The sequence below is a fragment of the Rhipicephalus sanguineus genome, chromosome 2 (genome assembly GCF_013339695.2).
Source record: "Rhipicephalus sanguineus isolate Rsan-2018 chromosome 2, BIME_Rsan_1.4, whole genome shotgun sequence".
Classification (NCBI taxonomy): Eukaryota; Metazoa; Arthropoda; class Arachnida; order Ixodida; family Ixodidae; genus Rhipicephalus; species Rhipicephalus sanguineus.
This window is the reverse complement of record NC_051177.1, coordinates 54466131-54493631: the sequence shown is the minus strand read 5'-3', so window position 1 is coordinate 54493631 and position 27501 is coordinate 54466131. Positions and strand designations below refer to the sequence as shown.

General features: G+C 46.6%; 1 protein-coding gene across 2 annotated transcripts; it reads left to right on the top strand.

Annotated features, from left to right (window-relative positions):
* The first annotated feature begins 3752 nt into the window (after positions 1–3752).
* Positions 3753–27501, top strand: LOC119382977 (OCIA domain-containing protein 1). 2 transcript variants are annotated; one of them, XM_037650919.2, is made up of 8 exons: positions 3753–3879; positions 5195–5264; positions 6817–6870; positions 7397–7444; positions 9587–9719; positions 18134–18273; positions 22866–23117; positions 27348–27501. In XM_037650919.2, exons 1-8 carry the CDS (start codon positions 3799–3801, stop codon positions 27383–27385), a joined length of 816 nt encoding a protein of 271 aa, XP_037506847.1. In that variant the 5' UTR covers positions 3753–3798; the 3' UTR covers positions 27386–27501. The 2 variants fall into 2 exon arrangements, with proteins under 2 accessions (XP_037506847.1, XP_037506846.1); XM_037650918.2 differs by having other exon boundaries at positions 22866–23126.

The window sequence follows — 27501 nt, the reverse complement described above, 5'->3', positions numbered from 1 at the left end:
TCAAGACTAAGTCAGCTCCAGGTCCCGACAAAGTGACCAACAAGATGCTCCGGAACCTGGACAACCAGGCAACGAGCCGTTTGACAGACTATATCAACGAGTGCTGGCGGAACCGGGGGATACCCGACGAATGGAAAAGGTCCGACGTGATCCTCATCCCTAAACCGGGTAAACCCCTAGAAATACAGAACAACATGCGGCCCATCTCCCTCACTCCCTGCGTCGGTAAAGTGATGGAACATGCTTGCCTGAATAGAGTTAACGGCTACCTGGAGTCTAACAACATATACCGCAGCAACACGATCGGCTTCAGAAGAGGGCTCTCTACACAGGATGCCATGATACAACTCGAGGAGCAAGTCATAGACACCACTGGACGAGGCCTGAGGGCGATACTCGGACTAGATCTAAAGAAGGCTTTTGATATGGTCGAGCACGCGGCCATCCTCGATAGAATTGCAAAATTCGGCCTGGGCGAACGAACGTACAATTACATTAGAAATTTTCTTACGGGAAGAAAAGCCAGGATCAGACTGGACGAGGAGGAGAGCATCCAGGTGGATATGGGCAGTGCGGGGACACCGCAAGGGTCCGTCGTGTCACCGATGCTCTTCAACCTCATCATGATCGGATTATCAGAAAAATTAGAGCTAATTGAAGGTATTAATCATACAGTTTATGCAGACGACATTACGACTTGGACCACGAAAGACGCAAGCGAGGGCGAGATGGAGAACAGACTTCAAGAGGCGGTGGAGGCAGTCGAGAATCATCTGGAGGGCACAGGACTGGAATGCTCGCCGGGGAAGTAGGAACTGCTACTATACCGCCCCAAGAGACTGGGCACACCATCCAGAGACGTGGCAGAACTACACAAACTGGGAATCAGATTAACCAAGTGCTAGAAATGGCACGGAGATACCCATGGTTCAGAAGAGTCTTGGGTCTATGGGTCGAAGCCAGGGGAACAAACGCCGAAATCGTAACGCGCCTGGAAAAAAAAAGTCATGGCGGCCGTTAGGCTAATACAGAGAGTCTCCAACAAAAGAAGGGGCATTAAAGAAAGAAACGTTGTACGGCTCGTCCAGGCCTATGCGATGAGCCACGTCGCGTACGTAGCGGCATTCGTCCACTGGAACAAGGCCGAGAAGGCCAAGATCGACGCGCTCATTAGAAAAGCGTACAGAGCAGCACTGGGTCTACCGCAATACACAAGAAACGAAAGGCTGCTACAACTCGGAGTACATAACACGCTGGACGAGATCGCTGAAGCACAGAGGATAGCGCAACTCGAAAGATTGTCCGGAACCAAGGCTGGCAGAGAAATCATGGAAAAGATCTCCATAAACTACCGCGGAATGAGGGGCCCGAAGATGCAAATTCACCCGGATGTCCGATCAGCAATAATCACGGAAAACATTCCGAAGAATATGCACCCCGTACACAACGTCGAGAGAAGAAAATGCCGCGCGAAAACGATCCTCAAAAACCACGGCGCGCGGGAGGGGGTGCTTTTTGTAGACGCCACCCGTTATCCCCGAAACCTGGACATCAATACTGATGTTGTCAGCAGCTCCCTCTTCGCATTGGCAGTCGTAGACTGTGACAAGACTGTGACAACGGGCTCCGTAAGGACCAGATCATCAGAGGCAGCGGAAGAAACGGCAATTGCATTGGCCATAATCAATGGTCGAAAACAAGACAGAACAATAATCAGTGACTCCAAGACGGCCATTAGAAATTTCACAACGGGATGGGTCTCCAGCAAAGCAGCCAACATCCTGAACCGCAGAGCAGAAGACTTCCGGAACGGCCAAATTACACCCAAATACCTCAAATGGATCCCGGCACACATGGGGGAAGTCAACACAGAAGATCCGAGTATCCCTCCCAACCTCAACGAGAAGGCCCACCGAACCGCGCGAGACCTAACCCACCGCGGCTCGGTCAGTGACGGCCCCACACCTCTCATCCACCCCGGAAGGAGGTACGACTGCGGTGGAGGCGATGGGGAAGACCAGGGGCGTAGCCAAGGGGGGGGGGGGGGGGGGTTGGGGGGGTTCAAACCCCCCCCTCCCGAAATTTTTCAGTTTTGCTTGCGTATATAGGCACGCACACATACAAACGCACGCGCGAACATACATAAAGTATGGTTGAACCCCCCCCCCCCCGAAAAAAATTTCTGGCTACGCCCCTGGGGAAGACGGAGGAGGCGACAATGACGAAGTAGCGATTCAAGACGACAGAGACAGACTCATCACGTACCAAGACATACTGGCACACTATACGCAGCAACGAGAAGAATTCCCACCACCACACAAACAACTAGACAGATCTCAAGAAACAGATTGGAGAAGATTGCAAACCAGAACTTTCCCAAATCCAGTACACCTAAACAGAGTAAATTCCAGACAATACCCAGAAGCGCGAATACGCAGACATGGCACCTATCTTATGGAAATGCACACGGATCAGCACAATATACAAAGACGACAACATAGGACCGGACCTTCTCGAGGAGCGATGGCTAAGCGCTCTGACTAGCTCAGATCTACAAGAACAACTGTGGGCAATCCAGCGGGCCCGGGCAGCGGTGGAAAGGCTATGCCTCACCGCACCTAATGCCCGGGTGGCCTGAGCCCGGGCCGGCAACCTTGCAGGTGTTTTTTTTTTTTTTTCTTAATAAAGTTTTTTCCGTCCGTCCGTCCGAATTAGAGGTGTGCACGGGCTCCGGGTAGCCCGAAAGCCCGAGCCCGACCCGGCCCGCGGGCCGGGCTCGGGCGGGCCGACGTATTTTCACCTCGGGCCCGGGCCGGGCTCAGCCTACTTGGAGTTTTATCGGGCCGGGCTCGGGCCCGGCGCAAAGCCCGACTCAAGCCCGAAATATAGAGAAGGAACAGGAATTGTTTTCCAGCGCACATACAGCGCCTTTTCCGCGACCGCCCTTTACCGCTTTTCCTTTCCATTCGCTACTTTAAACAAAATGGGAGCAGGTAAAGCACTGCCTCTGTTGCACTCCGACAAACAGAGAAGTAACACCACCTGAGCTAGTGACGGCGCCACGCGACTGTTCGCGTTAGATTTAAGGCCAAATCCCATATGAGTGAAAATGCACGCGACAGCGACCAGCGACCCGACGTAGATCGCCTGGATCGCCTTCGTGCAAGCTGATGCTTACATGGGCATACCCCATACACGTGACGGCTTTGGCGAGTGAACTCCATTGTTGCTGGCATGAGGCCGTCTACTTGTATAGCAAAGGTGCCGCGAACAGTCTCTATTAGAGACTGTTCGTCGTGTGTCATTTGATCATATTCGATATGCTCAATAAAATGCCAAATTACCGGAAAATGAAGTTTTGTTTTCGTAGCGAACCTTCAAAAAGCCGGGCCGGGTCGGGCCGGGCCGGGCCCGGGATTGTGTTTTCGTACGTCGGGCCGGGCCGGGCGGGCTCGCAGCCCTTTGCCGTCGGGCTCGGGCGGGCCTTCAACAAAGTCAGCGGGTCCGGGCCGGGCTCGGGCTCGGAAATACGGCCCGTGCACAGCTCTAGTCCGAATCACTCAAATCACTTTTTCAGACAGCCCGCCTTCAAAGAAAGGAGGAAGAGAGAAAGAAAAAGGCATAGAAACTCTATGAAAAAAAGGAACTGCTAAGAAAATGAGGAAGCGCTCACAGTTAATGTACAACTTATAATCATTAATTACAATATCTTGCTAAGTTATTGTTAAATATGACATTGCGCGCGCCAGCTACAAGAAGGTCGGCCGCATCGTCATTCCATCATCATCGTAAGCAAAAATGGCGACTTCCAGCGATATGCTGCCTCCATCGGAGGTAGCGGCCGGCGGCTACGATCAGGATAGGAGGCAGCGGCTTCAAGTGAGAGATTGAGCGATAGGTCAACAGATCTAAATGTCAGTGCAGCAACTCACACTGTGGCTTATGCGTGACCTGTTTAGTATTTTTGCTGCTGATGATAATCGAAACAAGCTGCCTGTCTCTAGTGTTTTTCCTGCACAGGAACGGTGCCGCAGCGCAACACAGCAGCCACTGTTTTTATATATAGGCTCGTGTTACGCCACGCGGAAGCTTGCAAAAACTGACAACATAGGCGAGGCCGTTTCTTTATAACGGAGTCGTTGCCAAACCGGTTCTTCGTGTTTACAATAACACTGTCACTTTAAGCGCACTTTGCTTACCTATGGACTTGAAGCACCCCTTCACGACCTTCACATCAACTTCTTCTAGAGTTGCGTCTGTGTTGACATGCAGAACAGTAGTTGTAGTTTACCAGTCCTGGCTCGTATTCCGTCTCGCACCCTTTGGCTGTTTGTAAAATATTTTAGATTGAAAGACGTGCTCTCACAGCTAAGCTGAAGAAATGAAATACACAAAAGCAGCGTACCTAGTACTAGAAACTCCCGCTCGAAAATAAGGTGCGAATGTAGGCGTCTGTCGCTTGTGAAAGCCGAACTTGTGTCTCACTTCCGCTTCTGACCTCTGGTGAGGCTGCACAGAAGCATGTCGGGAAGTGAAGGCTATGTTCAGTGTAAACCGGACCACTCCATTACCATACATCTATGAAGATTGCTGCTTGAACACCGAGTAAAGAAGTTTATTATTAGCATGTCATCCAGTGGAGTGATTGTAGAAGCATGTCTTAAAATAAAAGCAGAGCACAGAACAAGAGAGGCAAGACTGAACGAGAGCTGACTACCAACTGGTTTATTACGAAAAATTGAGGAAAATTCACACTCAGTATGTCACAGGCGCGCCAACGCACACATCAAAAGGCGAATCCAGTCAAAAGATCCGCTACAGATTACAATAGAGCAGCCCAGACTCACTACACCCCAAACACACTGACATTTCGCTGACACAATTTGTGCCCTTGCTTTTATGTGGAACGACTCGAAACGACGTGCAGTGGTTCCCCTGCTGTGCCTTAGCGCTTTATAATCAGAACACAAAGGCACACACCGTGCAGTGTGCAGGAAGATGCGCGCCCCAATCATTAGTGAGTGTCAGCTCATGCTCACGGTGTGAGCATGAGCTGTCTCCAAATATGCTGCCTGTGCTACAGTGGGATGTTAAGCTATGACAATCGCAATCGATCTAGCAACCAAATCAACTTCATAGAAACTCTAGCATGGCTTAAACATGATCATATGGAATGCCTGTTCTTATTTTTAAGGGCCACGTTTTAACGCCGGAAGAAGTAAAGGCCTTTCAAGAATGCAGCAATGAAAGCTTCAAGTACCGTGGTGAGTTTCTTAATGTCATGGTGGGATGTGTGGGAAGTTTACTGCAACAACAAATCATTCTAGATCTGTTCTTCATTTGTGGCATTGTACCAGAATCACATTCTTTGTTCCTGTAGTAGTGTGCTAACATAATACAGGTATTCTACTGTTGAGAGAGCTGAAGTGGACAATAAAAGCAGTGGCCCAAGCACATCGCTGTACTCTCCGACCATAGCATCTGTGGATTAGAGAGCCATGTACCTGTTGCCATGGAAAAGTTGTCAGCATAAACTCTAGATAACATTTTGATAGGTGGGGTACTCACGTTGACATTGCTCTATGCCATCGAGGCATAGAGAGGCACACTTCTGAACCACTTTCCCTCGAATACCCATATTTGTGTGCATTGAGCTACACTGGCAAGGATTATCGCCAAGTTCATGTTGACATAGTCGTTGAGCAATTTCATTTGCATCAACCAAACTTTTTTGCAGAGTTTGTACATTTATGCTTATTGGGTGAACTTAAAACTTTTAAAATTTTGTCTCTGTATTTCCAGAAACACAATTTTAAAGGCATTGAACAATAGGATAGTGCAAGACTGCTAAAATAAACCATGCAAAGAAGAGAATAATAGTGCTACCTGTGCCATCTCTTCTTACCAACATAAGATGCTGCATAACAGGTGCACATGTTTCAAGAAAGCTTGATCAGATGCTTGATGCTTGCAAAATTAGCGACAAAAAATTCAATAAAAAGAAGTTGCTATACTCTCAAAGCTATGTGTTCAGCCATTTCTGGGCCAGGTTTATTCTTATCATTGCTAATGAAATGTGCATGTGTCCCATAAAAGATATATGCTCAGAACAAACAACAGAAATAAACGTCTGGAACACCCGATTTTATTCTGTCTGTAGTATATTTTATACATGTTAATGTTCACAGGTTGGCAGCTGTGCCCTTATTTTGTATATATGGGTGTCTTATGCATCTAAAAAAATTGCATAAAGACAGTAGTATGGAAAAGCAAAAGGAGCATTGCCATTTTTTTATGACATCCTGTGATTTGAGCACAGGTGCTTCTGAACTAGCACCCCTTGTTGTGTAAAGGCATTTTACTTTCTGTTATGATTTCAATACTACGCTGAGAGTCTCTTTGTTAATGTAATTACACTGCAGAACATAGCTATTAGTTATATGATGCAGCATGGAGCCTTAATATAAGCTACATCATTAGCTTTGTTTTGCAACTTCAACTAGAATAAGTAGATTTTGCATTTACTTACAAGGTTCCTTGCATTTGTCATTTTGTCTTGGGCTCATGGCTGCGTGTCATCATCTCTTTGTAGTCCTGTTGACACATGCAAGCCTAGCACATGCCAAAGGTGTTATGTTCAGTTTGTGCTGACAACTCCTATGGGCATGCCGTTAAAATGCATAAGCGTGTGCTTTGGCAGATGCAAGCTTTTGACCTGCGTCGTTGGCCCTCTTTGTGTGTAGTTTGGTGTGTGCATGCATGTGCTCAAACATGAGTGCATATGTGTGTTGCCTTACCATTCACTTCGTCTTTCAGCCTTGCCACTAGGACTGCTTGCCTCTTTCGGAGCCCAGTATGCCATCAAAGTTGGTAAGAAGGCTAATATGAACAAACTTAGTAAATAAATCCCTTGCCTGTAAAAGGATTATCTGTTCCTTATATTTGGGTGCTTTCTCAGTTCTAGTGCACAACTGGCTGTTCATGCCTGTTCATGGGGGGAGGTGGAATAAGAGAGGTTATTTTTGCATCTAAAGAAAGGGCAAAGTAATCTGTCTTGAATGACCCATAACACTGTATGCATGATTGTATGGAGGAGAGTTGTCTTGTCAACCTCAGCTGTGGCTGTTTAACCAAGTAGGTGCATCTCGGGCACATGCCTTATTTCTGGAGTTGGTGAACCACTGTGACACCCCTTTCTCTGCCTGCACGATTTCTGGATGAATAACTACATTACGTGGGGTTGCAGGCGTACAGCCTTTGGGAAAAAGATGTTCTCCTACATTCTTGATCAGTGACTGATCTTAGTTAAGGACCTCCTCCTGAGGGACCAAAAACCAACTTCTCTTTTTATTGTCTGTTTTTCTCACGTATACTATTCTTGCTTTTCTTGTTGCAGGTTACCTCGCACCACACCCCAAGTACGGCCCCTACTTAAAGATGTTCGGTATGAACGACATCCAGAATTGTCTACATTGCATGGAAAAAATTGACGGAACATAACGTCACTGGTGGCACCAGCACAGAGTGTTGGCACACAGATGAGAGGCCGGCTGCATCTGTTAATCCAAAACTTGTCCCTCTAACAATGCGTTTAACAGTACTAGATGAGACAATGGACCGCAAAGAAGGTGAACACTGACAAGCGCCTGTCTTTGCATGCCTTCTTTGCCGTCCCAAACTTCTATCACCCTGTCAAAACAGAATGCGACCACACCAACTAGCCCAATCGCATGCCTTCTAACAGTGATAGTGCAATGTTAGTGTGCTGCCACCAGGCAGGGTTCAAATTTTGTAAACCTGGCACTCGGAGCATGTAATGATATTGCTGCTGGCTTTCATTCATCTCAAAGCACCTGGAAATTGCGACACTTTTATGCTGCCTGCCATATCTGTTGGGTCACACCTATTGCAGCTATCACAAAAGCATTTGACGATGAGTGGTCGGGTGGCTTTGGCTCCTGTGATGGGGGAATGTGTATGATGTTGGATATTGTGCATGTACAAGCAGACAGTGCTGTTTTCTGCATAATAGAATGCACCGTGCACCATGAGGCTTGCCTTGGAACATTGGCGAGCACCATACATGCGTAATGCAAAGTGTGGAAGTTTATTAATTAGCTCGGCAGCCTGCAAAGCGGACTTGTATGTAATGCGTTGCGTGTAGTTAATCACTTGCAATCAAATACATTTTTTGTACTTTAATAATTAATAAATACCTTCTCCACCTAGTAATTCACACTCTAATTCAGTCACTTTCTTTTTTTCGGTGATAAATTATTTATAATCAGTGCTTTATGTACAAGAAGTTTAGCAGGCAGCACTGCAATTTACAGTAATTGCAGTAGAATGCCAGCAGTTGTGCCACTAGCATCCTCACTGGTTGTGAAAGTTCAGACAGGTAAACCTGGGCCCTCTGTAATAATTTGTTTCATCCTAACAGTTCACCTTATGTTGTTAACGAATCTAACAAGAACTGTTATTGCTTGACAGTGTTGAGGATTTCAGCTTTTCATTTACTTTACCGGGGACGCCTTCTCAGAACCCGAGCAAATGTGAAGCGCAGCACTTCCTACAAGCCAGTCAATCAACACAGCAATCAGTTCTACTTTGTCCTTCAGCAAAAGAATCTAAGCACAGTGGCAGTGAAGAATGCGAGCCGTTAGTGTGCAAGAACCCTTTTAAAGGTCTTTGTGTATGTCAAGGGCATACATTCCCATTCGTACATTGCCTACAATGCATGTAAATCTGTGGTTTAACGGCCAAGGGTCATTTCCTTTTAAGGGGACACTAAAGTGAAACAATGAATTTGTGTAGATTCATTAATTTTACTCTGGATTACTCTAACGATGTTGACTTCTCCATTGTTGGTTTATAAATAGAAGAGGAAATTGAGGTCAAAGTTTCATTTTTAAATTTCGCGCCGAAATCCTTGCGCATGATGTCCTGCATTTCAAGGTCTATTTTTCGTATTTTGGCGACATTGGCTCAACGAAGTTGCCTGAAACTTGCTATGTTAAGTCTCTGGCCCCATCAGAGATCAATGTACCTATGTACTTCATTTTTATCCATTAAGAACTACGTTAGCCCTAGCAGACGCTGTCAGAATCTGTGACGTCATGGTGACTGGTGCAGGAACTTCAAGGTTGCATTGCCGCCCGTATTTTCTTATTGCGTGTTTTCTCACTCACGAAGCGTCTTCTCGCGGCAAGCATGGTGATTTTGATATTGTGAAAGAGTAATTCACTAACACGAGAAAAATAGTTTTTCTCTTTCGTGCCCCTTTAAGCAATAGAACAAGCTGCGGCAGTGGTGCTTATTGTTCCGTATAATGCTCCTGGCTAGTTTTGGCTATGAATGGCACAAAAGTGTTCTGTGAAATATCCAACTACTAAGTGCAAAGCTGTGATGTTGATAATTTGTACACAAAATGCACAGCCTCTAGATCGAAAGGAGAGACAGACCTTCTTGATTATGTGTCTCATTAACAGGCAGCTTTTAGGTACTACTTCACTCATCTGTAAATAAGCATTTTTGTGAATGCATGTTTTTGCTTGTATCTTGTCTTTCTTTTTTCCAATTCCCACAGGCGCTGGGTTTGTAGGGTGGTTGGTGGGCAAAATTTCGTACCGCCGGCAATGTGAGGAGAAGCTGATGAAGCTTCCGAACAGTCCTATTGGAGAAGCCCTGCGACGAAAGTATGGCATCTCTTCTCCTGATGCGTAAGCTACCGCTTTGCTCTTAAGAAACTTTATGGCATAAAGATTTATGATGTTTCTTGGAACATTCTAGCTTTCAGCCACTGCTACATAGGCCATTGCATGTTTACACACTTTAACGTAATCTGTCTGGACTCGAGCTTTCTAGAGTAGTGTCAACCCAAGTTTACGTGAACTGAGCAGAGGATCGTTGAAAGTTCCAGACCCTTGTTTCATGTATTGTCTCTGTGACTCTGTTTGACCTGTTTATTACTTGATGATAGTCTTACCTGTTATTACTTGAGATGAGTCCTTTGTAGAGGTTGGAATACTTAGAACAGTCGAATCAGCTTGAACCGCTAACACTACCGGTTTTAGCAATATATTGGATGTACGTAACAATAGGCAGCCACTGCACTATGAACTTTTGTGCATCTTCTATGGTGAAATAAACCCACTACTGCAATGTTCCCATGCCACATTAATGGCCATAGCAATTAAATGTTCATCTCAGCAAAAATGAAGAGGAACACCTGCAGTGTTCAAAAAAAAAAAAGCAAGCTGCTGCACCCACCTCAGTACCACGCAAGCCACACATTCGTGTAATAGAGCTCGTTCTCCAACCTTCTTTGCACCATTGCTTGCTAAAGAATGGGAAAGCTAGTATTGCTCTATGTATTTGAATGGTGACAATGGAGGTCTGGCCCAAAGCATAGTCACCAAAGTTGAGGGGGCCATGACACCCAATTTTTTGTCATAATCCGTGTTGTGTGGGTTACTCCTCATGCATTCACATACAAGCTGGCAATATTTTAGTGCATTTGGTCGAGCGCTTAATTTATAATTGCATATTCTTATAAACACGCGAGCTGCCCGAGAGTCGGGCAACACAGGTGCATTCGCGAGCCGTGACGTAACAAGCTGTTTGATGTGCGATGGTCTACGTTTCGGTGAATGATCTTGTTCCCTGATGAGCTGCACGTGCACTCGAGCCATTTCAGCTTTCTTCTGCTTGGCATTGAAGCTTAAAGATTTGCAGCAGCTGAAACTTTGGTAGAAGACGACAGCTCCACTTCATGCATTACATGATGTCACACACACCATGGTAAAATGGCTGTTGCCGGCGGTGGGTGGGGTTTATAGCCGGCAACTTCTAGGGCTTATTTTGTACTGAAATATTCTTGTACAGTGCATCTTTCATATATATATATAGCTGCAATAGACCCTCCACTTCTGTTTTTTGCTGAAAACCACTAATTGTTGAGTGACTGTGTCATGGCCCCTTTAAATATGTTCTGGTTAGAAGCAAGGACATGGTGCCATGCAGCGACTTGTTATTGGAATTAGCGTGTCTGATGTGTTTCGCGAGAATAAAGTTGTCGCAGAAGGACTGTGACGGCAATGACGGCAGTGAAATATCCGGCAGAGGCTCTGTGGTCAGGGCGAAAACTGTGTGGTTGACCAGTGGTGACAGATGCGCAGGTGATACGCCGCAAGGAAGAACTTGCATTGAGAAGCCAGAATTGGGTACAGGAAATGAGGTTCAGTTGTCTGTAACTGTCACCACTGTGTTAGCGAGTGTGACATTACGTGTCACAGTGGTCTCGAGAATACGGACGGCAACATAGCCATCAGGTGGAAGGGGTAAGGGTTTGATATGAACTGCAGTTTTGCGGCGGCAGTCGAAGAAATGCAGTGGGTCATAGATGGGGCAGGCCAGTAGGGACAGTGGCTGAGCACCAAGGGAGTCTAGCCAAAGGACTCCCGCTGAGCATTCAATAAGCCCAGCATGTGTGGGTGAAAGTCAATTCCAATACTAATCAAGTTCTGGGGGCACTTTTCTAGGACAGCAAGAAAGAACTGAAGTGTCATGATTAGAAATGGTAATGCGTGCAGTGCACATTGCAAGCACGGCAGATGTACTTCCATTGGCTACATGAACGGTACGTGCAGCTACATGCATTAGTGCTTCTGGAGGTCATAGTGAGCGTGTGAGCTTATACAGTTGAACACCTTTATAACAGACACACACCAGGGAGCAGTTCTTGTCCCTTATATGAGGGGTCTCTTGTAAGCAGGGTACTGTTGTGTCTGGGTATTTGGATCCATCCCACCGCGGCAACCAGTTGTTGCGACCGGTATATAGATCCGTCCCTCCTCGGCAACCAAGTTGTTGCTACGATAGGGCAGCGTCGTACCCGGACTCCGTTTGGTAGCGTAGTAGAATGCGTTTGGTAGCGTAGAATGCCCAAAGCTCGTCTTCGCTTGAAGCATTGTCTGGTCAGTTGTAGCCCAAATTCTTCGGCCTCTCTGAAACTCAACCACATGCAGAGCAAGTACTCGGCCGCCTCAGAGCAAACCAGGCCAAAAGAGGGTTGGTAAACAAACTTTCATTACTAGCTTTTTACAAAAAGCTGACACTCAAGACTCTCAGGACTCACTTATGCTGAGAAACCAAACGTGCTACATTACTCAATCACACAAATAGTTGCATGAAAAAAAATCATCAATTTCGAGACATTGGGAAGAGCACCCCAGACTCGCTTAGGAAGAGTGGCTAAGCGCGTCAGCGTTTCCATTCAATTTGCCCTTCTTATACTTAACGTCGAAATGATATTGCTGAAGAATCAAACTCCACCTCAGAAGGCGACTGTTCTTTGATGTCGCGGTTTGCAGCCAGGCAAAGGGATAACTGTCCGTATCTACGCCGAATTTGTTGCCTCCGAGATAACACTGTAACTTATGAATGGTGCACACAATGCAAGCGCACTCCCTTTCCGAAGCACACTATGCCATCTCAAGAGAGCTGAATTTTCGGCTCAAGTAGAGCACGGGAGGTTCATTGCCTTCTTCATACTTCTGACATAGAACGGCACCTAGTCCTCAATCCCTCACATCACTCTGGACCGTGAACTCTCGGTCGTAATCGGGAGCTCGCAAAACCGGACGGCTAATTAGCACCGCCTTCACGCTTAAGAAGGCAGCTTCCTTCTTTTCATTCTAGACTGCGTTCGCCTGTTCTGTCCCGCGAACAACGTCAGTCAAGGTGTGGCGAACGATGAATAAACTCGGATGCAATGATTGCATTCCAGCGAGCCCCAAAACGCCCTTTCGTCCGTCTTTGTTTTGGGCCGCGGATAGTCTACTACTGCTGAGCTCTCAAGCTCACTAGGTTTCCTGAAACCTTGGCCTACGTTAGGACCTAAATAGTCTACGATTGCTCTTTAAAAACGACCTTCTCATCCTTTACAGTCAGAACCCCAACGAAAGGTTCGACCGCGTCTCATACCTCTCTGAATGATCGCTCACACCTCAACGTTATGAAAAGCTTAATGATCCGCTCATGTGATCACTTGATAACTAATTCTTCAAAGAAAAGAACAACACATAACGGGATAATCACTGCCTTCCAACAGGTGCATTCGGTTAAAATTACATGCCCAAGCCAACGCCTCTGATAAAAACCACTGTGCTCTCCTGAGCGCTTCAATACCTCATTCCTATAGCGTTGCAAAACACAAAGTACAATTAACCCTTCACCTAATCCCTCTAAGTTCTTCTAAAAGCTGTTCCTTACATTAAAAACATATTGTACAAAAAAAATAACCCCAGGTGCAATACACTTCAAAAGCACCTCAAACATGTACATTGGTTTTATGCTAAAACCTTGCACCAAATGCCTGTCAATTCAACTAGGGCGTAGCAAAAACTGCACCGCTCAGTGCCAAACTCATTTCACAGACTGATTTGATCTTATGCTGATATCTCTCCTCAAATGCCTATTCACCCCAAATAGACATGAACATGAACGCATATGATATCGCACAAAGTTTTTCAAAACTAGAAAAATTACAAGTTTCGCGCTAAATATACCTTCTTCAGAAGTTCATCCTAATGATTAAAAACCTTCGATGCTCTCTTCAGCCTTTACTACTGCGCGGGTTTTCTTCTTAAAACTTTACACCGCATCTCATAAACCGCAAAATTAAGTTGGCTGTACTCTATATTCCTGACAAAACAATGAGTAATCTTAGTTTGCTCGCACATGCAAAATTACTCAAAATGACCGTTCCCCCTTTCTCAATTAGATTCGCTTGAATCGTACCCGATGGGGTCGTGGTCCTGCCGGCTTTCTAGCCCGCCAGAGGCTACAACATGCACGAGCTATCAGCGGCATTCTACAGTCACGCTTCATTCGGCACTTCGGCCGGCTTCCCTCAGGAAGGCGAATGGAATGCCAAAAACGGGGGGGGGGGGGGGGGGGGGGGGGCGTGTCCATTCTCCCTTTGTGTTCGCCTTCGCGCGGGGCTTTGTGACCCGCCGTACACTGGCCTTTCGACTTTGACGACTCAGATCCAGCTGCTCTCCCGAAGCTGTCCTCAACCTCGCCTTCCGTCGTGGGAGCGCACCTTGCTTTCTCCCTCTGCGCCCCTCTCGCTGCTTGCGGCTGAATGAACGCCTCAATTTACGTTTCCGCAAACTGTCCGTTGGCCTACGTTTGCGTCTTTCTCGTGCCGGGGTGGGACCTTTCTTAAGCTTACGCTGAGCCGAATGCTTCTGCCGCTTTCCTTTTCTACGATGTCGGCGGACCTCCTTTCTCTCGATGCCTCGATCATCGCTTCGGGTCGCAACATGCGGAGTTGTGCAGCTCGTTGGTGCTTGTGCTACACCTTCTTTCTCGTGCAAGATTTTCAATTTCTCCGCCACGTCGGACCATCGGGCCAAATTATCTGTGTCAACACTCACAAATTCTGAAACTGGGCCCTCTCCGATGGTATCGCTGCACCCCTGATCAGTCGCATCATTGCTATGGTCGGCCACCCCACTAACCGTGTCTACCTTTGACGGTTCCGAAACGTCCGCCGAACGCTTTCGCCTCTTTCTTTTTCTGCGCTTTCGGCAAACATTCTTTCCCACGACGCCTCCATCATCGCTTCCGGTCACGACATGCGGAGCTGTGCAGCTCGCCGGTGTTTCCGCTACACCTTCTATCTCGCTCACACCTCTTGAATTCTCCGCCGCGTCGGACTGTCGGGCCAAATTATCTGCGTCAGCGCTGATAAAATCTAAATCTGGGCCCTCACCGACGGTATCTCCGAACCTTTGAAGCCACCACGCTAACCGTATGTATGTTTGACAATTCCGAAACGTCCTTTCGAGGCACGAGGAAGGTTTCCAGCTTCTCCTTGAGCCCATTAGGGCGGCTGGTACCAACCTCGTCCACGAAAGGAACGTCTTCCGGAATTGTCCCTAACTCTAGACCAGCCAAGGCCTCATTCTCAACCTGCTCTGCTTTCATGATCTCTTGAAACGGCGGGCCATTCTCTGGCGTGATCTCAAAAACGGCGACCTGTCGCTCCTTGTTCTCAGGAGAAGGATCCCTTTGCATACTATTCTTGCTTTCCTCGCTCCTGGCTGAAGTTCCGAATCTCCGGAACAAAGATGCCTTAATTACATCGTAGTTGTCCGCGTCCTGCTTACTTAGTCGCGCAACAACCTCAACTGCCTCACTGGGCAGAACTGACATTAACCCCTGAGACCAAGTGTCTCGCTCAAAAGACAGTTCCTCACACATTTGTTCAAATTCAGCAAGATATAGGCCGATATCCCCTGATACCACATATGGCTGCATATACCGTGACATCTTGAACTCTGCCTTCTTGTTGAGAAGAGGTACCACTCGCTGGGGACAACTGCCCGACCTCTTACTACACTCCAGGAGTTCTACCTTGACTTATAGTTTGCGGAGCTCAATCTCGCGCTTACGCCACCTTTCCTCTCTTTCACGCTCACGCCTCTTTTCTTCCCTTTCGTGTTCTACGCGGCGTTCCTCTCTTTCTCGCTGTCTGAGCTACTCTTCCTTTTTTTGATTGATGAGTTCCCATTCTTCACAGAGCTCCTCATCATCGGCCCCCAAATCAATGATTGCCTGTATGATTAGGGATTTTCCTGCCAAACCCTTCGTATCGATCCCCAATTCCTCACACAACAGCAACAAGTCCGGCTCCTGCAGCTTCTGTAAATCCATGATCGTCCTGAGTGCCCGCTAATTCCAAAACAACTGTCCGAGAGTACGTAACCTTGAGTCTCTCGGCAAAGTTATCTACCAGATCTAAAACCCTCGTTTAGAACCTGGTCCACATCAAAGGAAAAGCCAAGCACTCACCCACACGTGATCGATGTCTCGAGACAGCTGCATTCCCTTAGGCCGACTGTTGTTGTCGCTTGTAGCTTCAGATCCCAGCGCTGATCACCAGTTGTTGGTCTGGGTATTTGGATCCATCCCACCGTGGCAACCAGTTGTTGCGACCGGTATTTAGATCCATCCCTCCTCGGCAACCAAGTTGTTGCTACGATAGGGCAGCGTCGTACCCGGACTCCGTTTGGTAGTGTAGTCAAGTCTCCGGGTTGAGGAACTGATGCTAGCAAGATGGGAAAACAATGACAAGTTTACTGGCACTTTTGAACACTCAATTACATAGTGACGAGGTAAGAGTTCAGCGACGAGCGCATTGGATGAGCCTGTTACCGAGGGTTCAGAGCCCCATTTCTCACTTAGCTCCGTCGTTTTAACCCCTCAGGCTGGCTCCTCCTTCTTGATGACCACCAATAACACACACGACCCCACCCACCATGACACAGTCCATTTCACTGTCGCTGAGGGGTCGTTGCACTCTTGAAGCAGCAAGGGTCCGGTGGTCGACGGCACGCATGTGGGGGAAGCAGGACAACAGGTTCCTCGGGCTTGCTCCTCCGATTCTTCCCCGAAGGCAGAAACAGAAAAGGGTCTGCGGCGACTCCTGTCAAAACATAAGGTCAGGTCGTCTTGGCAGCACACCAAGCCAAGCCCAGGTGGCACATTGTCTCCGGCTTTGCCGTCCCCGACTTTGAGGTCGAGACTCTTCCTTTGTCGGTCGCTTCGCGTACCGAGTCCATTTCTGTGATGGATGCAGGTGTTCTAGCAGTGTGAGAACGCATCGCTCGCCCATTCTCAGGGTCAGCGCGTCGCCACCGACTGCCGGTCGTAACAGTACCATGTTCTCATTTTCTGACCAAATCCTTTCTTGATGTCCGCTCACTGCAACTAAAATAAGCACAAAAGAAGGCTACAGCCTCCTGCAATGTGTTTATGATATGCCATTTGTGTTTTGATATGCCATAGCCCAGCTCGTCCACGCTGAAAGAAGCGTTTAGGGGCGCAACATTAAGCTACTGTAATTCATTTTGCTGCATTATCTTTGGCTTGAACAGAGGGTGCAGTAAAAAATTTTAAAATGCGCTCAAAGCATGCATTTTGGTCAAGAAAGGGCTGGATTCTGGTTACACGAATTAGAAAATGGTGTCCTCTGTGCACGAGTGACGCGCGCGTGCCAGAAACAGCTCTGTTCAGAAACAAAAAAGAAAAAGAAAAAAACGCTTGTTTGCCGAAGCTTTGTGGAATGAAGAATTTCAGTTCTCCTGCTAGTGTGGCAGTGACTACACTGAGCAGCATATTTTTTTTATAAATTCTCAGATTCGGACGACGACCAAATCTCAGCATATCGGCAGTAGACGGCAATAGATGTAAACAAACCCCCACTGGTGCATCCAAGGCTTTTTTTCACGGGCTCGCTTGTCCCTGCACATTATTTTTTAAATTTCAAAGGGACATGTTTTGCACCGAAGACTGGAAAAGTTAGGGCACTTTCCGTAGTGTGGGGCAGTGAAGCAAATCCTCTGCATATTTAAAAAGAATAATATTTTGCTTTTATCTTGCGAGTAAAGCACCTTTAAATAGTTTTTTTAGTTGTTTCATGACACATGAAATCAAATAGGCAAATAAAAAAATGTCTTTTTTTATTGTTTTTGGCCAAGAAACTCGGAAGGGAAGGGGTTAATGCTATGCAATTAGTAGCTTGGTGGAACGCTACACGGAGAACACTGACCATGTTTTCTGCTGGCACACTCATGCGTGATCAGCTAGCAGTCAACGTCCAGGCCATTTGTGCCGTTGAATGTTCCAGGATCATGGGAGCACCTAAATGCTCCCATGATCCTGGACCTAAACATGCACCTAAAGCAAAGCACACGAGCCTCTAGCGTTTTTGCCTCCGTCAAAATGCGGCCGCCACAGCCGTAATTCAATCCCGCGAACCAACCACAGAATCACCACCCTTGACAATATGATGAGAATTCCTGGACATAGGCCTCTGTGACGTGCAGCACACCATAGGATGCACAGCTTGATCTCAGAGGTCATGCTTTCCCGCCATCCTGGTTCATAATATTCCAGATTATGGGTCATTTCTAGAAAAGTGGTAATGGAAGATTATTTGCCAACTTGCTGTTTGTGATCAAAGACATAAAATTTCTCATGGCGCAAGCTTGATATCTTCGCTATCGGGGCTTTATACACAGTCAGAAATTTCAGTGTTGTTCTTGCTATTTGGTTCTCGCAGGGTCATGGGAAGCCAGTCTGGGGATTATGCCTCACTTTCTGGTCAAGACAGATCAGGAGACCTTGGCTCACAGAGCCTGGACCTGCGCAGTTACAATGCACCTCAAGGACTTGATGACAGCCAGAGGCCATCCATGGACAGTGAGTATGCATCTGGCTTTGAGTGCCGTTAGTGTACCATGCAGTGGTGTCATTAGGTAAGAAAACGGCTCTCCCAGCGTGCAAAATGAACACAGGAGGGTGATGGCATCCAGCCGGACAGCGCTGTTTGTTTTTTGTTGAACTGTTATTGCAGTAGCCGAGTGCATTCTTCATCAGTGCTAATGTAAATTATCGGCAGCACCACAATTGCGAATGCATTGCCTCTTGAAGTATTTTTTTAGCAAGAACAAGCACCCGTCAATCATGAAAACAGGCCCGTAAAGCAATGCAGCTAGACGAAGTGTTTCAAATTGTCACTTAACGCAGCATTATGCTAAAGCCATTGCGTATACCAGAATATCGGACCTGCCAAAACTTTCTATTTAAGCCCACAAGTAGCTGTTTATTCCTTGATGAAAACAGGCTAATATAAATCCACTTCTCACCAACGCATGCGCAACATGCTCGATCCATCGTCTACCTAATCACACTATAGGACACATTCTAGATACTGCATTCTGACTCGTACAGGTTGATTGAAGTTTCGCTTACATACTTACTACCCCGTTTCTGTATGAAAAACGCCTCCAAAATTTCCCGTGCTACCTTGTTCTTGCTTTTTCCGAATATCCAAATCTCCGTGAAGCTTGGCGTGCATCCACGTGATGTCACATGCACGCTTAAATGCGCACCGTCCTTATTTCTCACAGTGAGAGCGTGTTTCCTTGCTCGATCATTGACACAGCGCCCCGTCTGCCCAACATAGCTCTTTCCGCATGTTAGGGGCATTTCATAAACAACTTTAGTGGCACATTTGGTGAACGGCTGAGCATGCTTCTTTTTGCAGCTTTTCGGCTGTTGAGCATGGCTTCCTGTAATGCGAGGCCACAACTTCGCCAGTTTGTTTGAGGCTGCAAATACCAGCGGTACGTCATGCCGACTTGCAATCTTTTTAAAGGGGTACTGACACAAAATTTCGCGGCCGAGATAGCCTGCTGGATCTATTCCTGTGTACGTGCGTGTACCATCTGCAAAATATCGACAGCGAAAAAAGCTTGGAAGGTATTTTATATGAATTTTGAAGTTCGCGAGTGCGATCCAGCATTATAGGCCGCACCTGGTGCATTGACACCCTCGGAGGTGACCCGAGGTGACCCCCCTACTTCCCCTACGTAACCGTTGCAGCCGGTACAAGTTATGATGACGTCGTAGCCGCCACTTCTGTTTTGACACGCCTCCCGGCGAATCGCTCCTCGCCAGTGGGTCAAACTTGAAGTGATTCGCCACGTCGAAAATTCCTTCCATTCCCGCCGCAAGAAAATCGTCGCCATCAGACAACAATGAGCCCGACGACAACAGACCGCGCGGAAATGCGTCACTGTTCTGTGTGCTCACGTGACCGAGCGTTTCACTCGCTAGGTAGTGATAGCTGCACCCGGCGGCTTGTCGTTTTTGGAGCTCTGTCAAACCGAAAGTGAGGCTGTGTCGGTAATGAGGAGCTTGTAATGAATTATCTGTCGCGCGCTGCAGCAAACGATGTGCCGTGTTATGACTAGCAGGCCCCCAGCAACACATTGCAGCAAAAAAACGCGGGGCGAACATTTTTGTGTCAGGACTCCTTTAAGGTTGTGTGTAACCTTATGTATGTATATAAGGAACCACCTCCGGCTGTTCTTTCTCCTTTGGTGCTTCAGCCGGGCCATTTTTGACCTTCTGCAGAAGGCATTCCGCAACCACAAACAACATAGAGCTAGGGAACCCAGTGGCCTTAAAACGGTCTACTTGCACATTAAATCTAGACTGCATGAGATGCGAACAAGACTTCCGAAGTGCGGACTCTAGGGAAAGCATTGCAATGCCCCTCTTCACAGTTTTTGCATGGGCCGAACAAAAGGGTAAAAGTAGGCTTGTGCGAATATTCAAGCATTTCGAATATTCGAACGAATATTACAGTATTCGAATTCGCTTCGACACGAATTTAAATTCTTGGAAATTTCGAAGTATTCGGAATGAACGAATAGACATATATAAACTGCATGTAACCCCCTGTAAAAGTGGTTTCACTGCGGTGGTGGGGTGCTATACCGTGAATACACCTGTCCAGGGGAAATGCGCACTGCCGCAAAGTAGTGATGCAGAACTATCGATGGTACTATCGATACTATCGATAGCTGAGTCACTATCGAACTATCGATAGTGAAAAATACTATCGATAGCGCTATCGATAGTAAAAAATTCGATGGTACTATCGATAGTATAAAATCAACAGCGCGGACTCACTGCAGAATAAACTTGGTTTTCCGCGCGCGTGGTACATAGTGCAGCCAGAGGAGCAGGCTGAAGGGCAAGAAAGTTGACATCATTGCGTTCTTCACCAGAGTGATTTCCTGACACATGATCGTGAAGTCAAGCTGTTCAGCTGTAGCGGAAAGGAAGCCTTTACATGTGATCGGACTGCGCGGCTTCAAAGTGATATTGCATTTTATGATTTCAATATAAAAAAATACCAAGAAGTTAATTGTAAGGTGTAACTGGTTGCTTTTGGATACGAATTTATTGATGGACATATTCCGCCATTTTGACTGCGGAAATAATTAATTTCTCTGCCAACTATTGCTCATAAATTAAGCGAAGCTGGTAGTAGGCTATCACAAATATTTTGGCAATATGGCCGGCCAGCAACCGCATCATTATTCACACCACTATCCATATCATTGTCACGTGGTTGTGACGGTGAAGAATGATGCAGCAAGACTGAAAAATACGGAGCTCTTTATTTAGGCGAACGTGTGTCCAGAAAATCAAAACTCAAAATACAAGCGATACATGCTGCCCACTGATAGCGGCGGAAGCAGTCGTCAGCCGTTGGGTAATCTGATAATCTGTGGAACGCGTCGTCCTTTATACATCATAATAATAATATCTGGGGTTTAACGTCCCAAAACCACGATATGATTATGAGAGACGCCGTAGTGGAGGGCTCCGGAAATTTTGACCACCTGGGGTTCTTTAACGTGCACCTAAATCTAAGTACACGGGCCTCATACATTTTCGCCTCCATCGAAAATGCAGCCGCCGCGGCCGGGATTCGATCCCGCGACCTTCGGGTGTCCTTTATACATCAGTCATCAAACTTTCCAGCGTTATCGCTGGTGCTCGCGTAAGCTCATGAATAAACTTGACTATTTGCGTCCGGCGCGTAATCTTAACAGAATGATCTCAAACAATTGTGAAGCTTCTCACACATTGCGGCGCGGTCTGTGTCAAACGTTGCTAACAGTATTTGTGGGTGAAACCCGAATACGTCAAAACAAAGCAATAAACACGCTTGGCAGTAATATAGTAATATCGCTATAGTAATATTAACAATGGTACTACCGATTGCACTATCGATAGTTTGTCGATAGTAGCACTATCGATAGTTTGTTTACACTATCGATAGTTTCAAAAGAACTATCGATACTATCGATAGTCAATTTACCGATAGTTCTGCATCACTACCGCAAGGTCACACTTCAAGGTTGAATAAACATAAAGTAAAACCTCGTTAATTCAGAGTCACTGGGACTGTGAAAAATTTCTAATTTAGCGGGTTTTCGAATTAAACAAACATATAAAAAGCTGGATGCAAGGAACTTCGAATTACTGAAAGTAGTCAGAGGTGGTCGTTTGCTGTGCCTGCTAATTTTTTTTCAAGTTGTGCCCTCGCATTACAGGAAGCCATGCTCAACAGCCGAAAGGCTGCAAAAAGAAGCGTGCTTGGCCGTTCACCAAATGTGCCACTGATGTGGTTTATAAAATAACCCTAACGTGCGGAAAGAGCTATGTTGGCCAGACGGGGCACGGCGTCAATGATCGAGCAAGGAAATATGCTCTCACTGTAAGAGATAAGGACGGTGCGCATTTAAGCGCTTAAGTGCACATGTGACATCATGTGGATGCACGCCAAGCTTCACGGAGGTTCGGATCTTGGGAAAAAGCAAAAGCAAGGTAGCACAGGAAATTTTGGACGCATTTTTCATACAGAAAGGGGTAGTAACTGTGTAAGCAAAACTTCAATCAACCTGTACGAGTCGGAAATGCGGTATCTAGAATGTGTCCTATAGTGTGATTAGGTAGACGATGTATCCAGCATGTTGCGCATGCGTTGGCGAGAAGTGGATTTATATTAGCCTCTTTTCCTCAAGGAATAAACAGTTGCAAGTGAGCGCCCGTCCTGTCTGTGTGTTTCTTCATATCTTAGTGTGACCGTGATTTTGGCGAAGAAACTGACTATTGAATTCAGACACGTACATTGTTTATTACAAGTGAGATCGTTGACAGAAATTCCACAGTAATTTGTTCTTTACATTCAACTGTCTACTAAATCTGGTGTCTGTTGCAAAAAGTGTTTGAATGAAAGGGGTGGCCAACCATGCATGCGAATGATGTCTATTATGCACAGTTGTCTGTTACATCCATGTCTCTTACAATGGGGCTCAGCTGTGTTTAGCTTTTGCTACAGTGACACTCCCTAACTTTTTGTGTGCTCCCACGTGTTGTCGTGGCTGTCAGGCCAACTAAGAGTGCTGTGTCTTTTGTTCCTCCATCAGACCCAGTTATCGCTGAGGTGCCAGAGAACCTCCCGCCAGCTAAGTACTCGACGACATACGAAGAGCTGCGTCGACGAAATCGCGAGGAGTACGAGAGGCGCCTTTCGGCACCGCCGCCGCCATCGCAGCTACCACCGCCGGCTTTGTCGCAGCAGCCTCCACTCGCTCCTTCACAGCCTCCATCTCAACCCTTCGATGAAAGGACGCAGAGGAGCTATCCTACAAGAATCCCCAGCTCAACGCCATCGGGCGGTAGCACAGGTTTAATTTGTTTTCCAGTGTCTATCAGTACAGACTGATAAACTGTTCTTTAGAAATTTTCTTTAACTCCACACTCATAGGTTCATTGTTAAAAGCGAAAATGAAGTGCAAGGTTTCATTTCTTAATTTTTCACCAGAACCCTAGCACCTGGAAATCGCTGCGACTTTCCATATTCCATATTCTTTCCATATTCTGGCTGCATTGGCTCGACAACCTCTTCTGCAACTTGCTACATGCAACCTCTGCATCCTGTGGAGCATGATGTACTTTGTTTCTACCAATCATTACGTAGGCCCTAGCAGGCACCATCAAAATCTGTGATGTCAGGATAAGTTGGTGGGGGAACCTCAATGCAGTGTTGCCACCTGTATATTTGCTTTTCATGGGCTTTCTGGCTTACAGGCCTCTTCTAATGACAGGTGGCGTTTTTGTTATTGCGAGCAGGTAATTTACTGATACAAATGAAACCGTTTCTCTGATGTCCCTTTAGTGAGCTGGTCCAGGCAACAACTATTGACTAGGCTTGTGCGAATAGTAAATTTTAGGTCTGAAGCGAATTCGAAGCGAATGTCGAAGTGAATTCAAATAGTTTATATTACATATAATAAAGAAAAATGAGCATATCCGTCAGGACTCAACTAACCAGCGCAATATTTTTAAAGTTGAAAGAAGGCGTAGGCATATGTCATTCTTTTTGGTTCAAAGGGAAGTGGAAGCAACTTTGAGTAGTAGCAGGATTTGGCCTTCGGTAGAATTCAAGTGATAGCATGTAAAATATGTTACGTTTTAAAATTTACTATACTCAGAGCATATAAGCCGGTATAACAAGCTTTTAAACTTAAAGAATGATTAATCGATGTGAGGATAATACAGTAAAACCTCATTAATTCGAACTTGGTTATTTCGAAATCCCGCATAATTAGAAGGATTTTTGCGGCCCCGTATTTTTCAATGTAAATTTGAGTGGATAATTTGAAGCGGCAGTCAGTACCAGCCCGGTTAATTCGAAAACTTTAGGTGTCGTGCCAATTCCCAATCCCGATTTAGCTGCAAATCCGCAGAAACGATGGCTCTTAGAGGCCACAAGGCAATGCATTGTAGCGATACTAATGAGTGACAAGTGAAGCACCCCAGCCTCGCTGCTGCCAACGCAAGAAGAAAAGAAACGGTCTCGTGGTCAGCTGAAATGTGTGCCTGCGGAAAAGAAGACGTGCTTCACTGCAGCACAGAAGTGACACGCGGGCAGCATGACGCATGCTTCTCGCAACATCAGCACGTCATGATTTACCTATTCTGTCTGGGAAACTAGAGAAATTAGTTAAAGACGGTCTAACGGAATTCGCGATGTATGCGAACCTCTGATTGGTGGTTGTTCCAGCAATTTGCGCACTCGCACTGCTGGCGGAGTACTTGCGTGCAACGCCTACTTCGAAAACTTCAGTTCGAAAACTTCAGTGATCATCTTTTCCACCCAGAACACATCGCGAATTCCGTCACACTGGTCATTATTAAATTCTTTATTTTACCAGAAAGAATGGGTGAATGGTCGTATCATGACGCGCCGACGCTGCGAGGAGCAGGTGACATGCTGCCCGCGTGTCACCACTGTGTTGCAGCGAAGCACGTCTTCTTTTCCGCAGGCACGCATTTCAGTTAACCACGAGATCGTTTTTTTTTTTTTTTCCTCCTTTTCTTTTTTTTGCGCTGGCAGCAGCGAAGCCCGCTGTTTCTTTGGTTTAGCGGCAAAATTGGGACAAGGTATTGCTGGAAAACATAACCCTTATAGCTGCAAGCTAGCACGCACAGCAAACGACCACCTCTGATTACTTCCAGTAATTCAAAGTTCCTTGCATCCCGCTTTTTGTATGTTTGGTTAATTCGAAAACCCGCGTAATTAGATTTTTCACAGTGCCAGTCACTTTGAATTAACGAGGTTTTACTGTATGTTCATTTAACCTTGAAGTGGGGCTTCGCGGTAGTGCAAAGTTCTTCTGGAAAGGTGTATTCACGGTATAGCACGCCTCCACTGCAGTGAAACCACCTTTACAGGGGGTTACATGCGTTTTATATATGTTTATTCGTTCATTTCGAATACTTCGAAATTTCCTGGAATTTAACTTCGTTTCGAAGCGAATTCGAATACTGTAATATTCGTTCGAATATTCGAAGTGCTCGAATATTCGCACAAGCCTACTGTTGACACAGGAAGTTACACATCAGTGCAGTACTTCAGCCACCGCAACTGGCAGGGCTGTATCGCAGCTGTCATATGTTTGCACAACAGCTATTGCCAATATCATTAAACTAAAATCACACTTGAGGAAATCAAAGCAAGATAGATTTACAGGAAGACCTGGAAGGAAGTTCACTTGAAGTGACCGACAGCACTGTCAAGAAAGAGATCTCTCACACTGCAGCTGACTCGCTTTGTATGGGTTCTGACAAATACGCTGCCACTCATTAAAACGTTGGCTGCGAAGATAGCCTTCATTGAGTCACCGTCAATCAGTGGTAAGGAAGCAAGTTGTGCACACAGCCAACAGCTGGAGAAAGTGCAGTACAAAAAAACATGGCTGATCCCTCCGTCATAGGAATCGGTATAGCACGAAAGTGAAACGTGTCTTCGCAGAAGTAGTGCTGCTTGTGCAGTGATATACGAGAGCGTGTACAATGTCTGTTCGTGTTTGGCAGCTACGGCACCGTTTTGACGTGGGTGCACCCATGTTGACGGCATGTCTCTATCGCGACGACTAACGCCCATGATCATGATTAAACCGTTGTGGTAGCTGACTGTGTGAACATATATTTCGACACAGCAAATCGTGAATCCCGCGTAAGAATGATAACAAGCTCATAATCAACATTGGTACCTATGCCCTTCTTCAAAGCGTCCTCAAATAAGGAGAGAAACGGCACGGTGCGCGCTTTCTAGCAATGGGTGACCGACGCCTGCGCTCATGCATACACTACTACACACTACGCTTCAGCAACACGGGAGGTAGAGGTTCGCAGCCTGAGCCGCAAACGCGTGCGTCCCGCTGTGCTCTGTCTCGCAGGCGCTAGTCTCGCTCCACCAAGGCACGACATTCGCCCGTCGAAATGGCGTCCTTTCAGCAACGCGTATTGCAGCAGTTTTGTTAGTCGGTGCTCTCGCAATCGAAGCAGTCGGCGGCGGAGAAATCCCGTTGGTGCATGTAAAAGCCGCACTACTCCGATGAGCCGACGCACGCTAACACGAAGCGAAAGGCAAAGAAAGAACGTAACCAACATAACTGCGTCAAGGGTGCCTCGGCGACGCCAGCGCGGCCAGTGTACCTCGCTGGTATCGAGACGCTGTAACCATGACCTCCGATATCGCGCGCAATCTCGGAGGAAGCGCTAGTAAGTGTCGATCGTGAAGCATTACTTCTTTTCACCTCTCAGAGACGGCGGCACCGCCCCGCACCACGCCGCCTACTTACACCGCCAACAGAGAGCACCGTGCGAAAGAGAATGTGTGAAAGATATAAGGCGCGTTCGCGCCGTATCTATCATCTGGCGAGTTATCTTAGTCGGTAGGGCGTCGGGCGCTTGCCGTCGCGGCCGCAAGGGCGGGGGTTCGATTCCCAGCGGAGGATGTTTTTCTTGTTTTTTTTTTCTTTCTCGCCCGTTGGCGTCCATTTTATCAACGTCATATCCGTGACGGATGTACTTGGTGGACCCTGGCATAAAACACTTTCGTGTTAAAAAAAAAGGACTCTTTGCATCCACCCGAATGTAGCACAGGAAGGTGTGCAGGCCACTCAGAATGAAAGTCTTGCAATGTAAGAAAAATTTATTCTGGTTTAGGAATTCAGCCTTGTCCAGAACCACTCAGCTTTAGCTGTTGTCGTACGGTTACGCAAGCACCAACGGCACCTAGCTATTGCACCAAGCAGTCTAGACTGATCCACAACTGTCCAAATACACTGTCTCTCATAGCCCGCACCTGCTTCAGGACCAAAACGCCGCTGTTTTTAATTCTAACACAGATCAGATTCTGGCTATTGCACTAGATCATAGCACATATGCTCCTGAGGTGTTTGTCATGTTTTTTGCTCCTAGAAGCGTGCTACCATTGTCACATGCACAACAGCTTGTTCTATTATGCGGTAATATAGTGTCACTTTCTGCCGTTGTTAGGACTGTGTCTATAACCTACAGCAGCCTCCTTTTTTTTTTCTTCTCATCTTCCTCGACAGGCAAGAAGAACAAGTACGGGGACACTTGGGAAGATTAGAAATCTTATTACCTTCTAGGAAACACTTGTATTCAGAGCAAGAGGAGGGGCATGTAGAGTCCCCTGCAAGACATTGCGGTTTAGGATGAATCAAATTAAATATGTAATGTACTGAC

Excerpts from the sequence above, each read along its gene's own strand:
- LOC119382977 (XM_037650918.2), top strand. The coding sequence starts at position 3,799 with ATGGCGACTTCCAGCGATATGCTGCCTCCATCGGAGGTAGCGGCCGGC. Across the intron at positions 3,880-5,194 it reads ATAGGAGGCAGCGGCTTCAA|GGCCACGTTTTAACGCCGGA; the intron begins GTGAGAGATTGA and ends CTTATTTTTAAG. Across the intron at positions 9,720-18,133 it reads GGCATCTCTTCTCCTGATGC|GGTCATGGGAAGCCAGTCTG; the intron begins GTAAGCTACCGC and ends TGGTTCTCGCAG.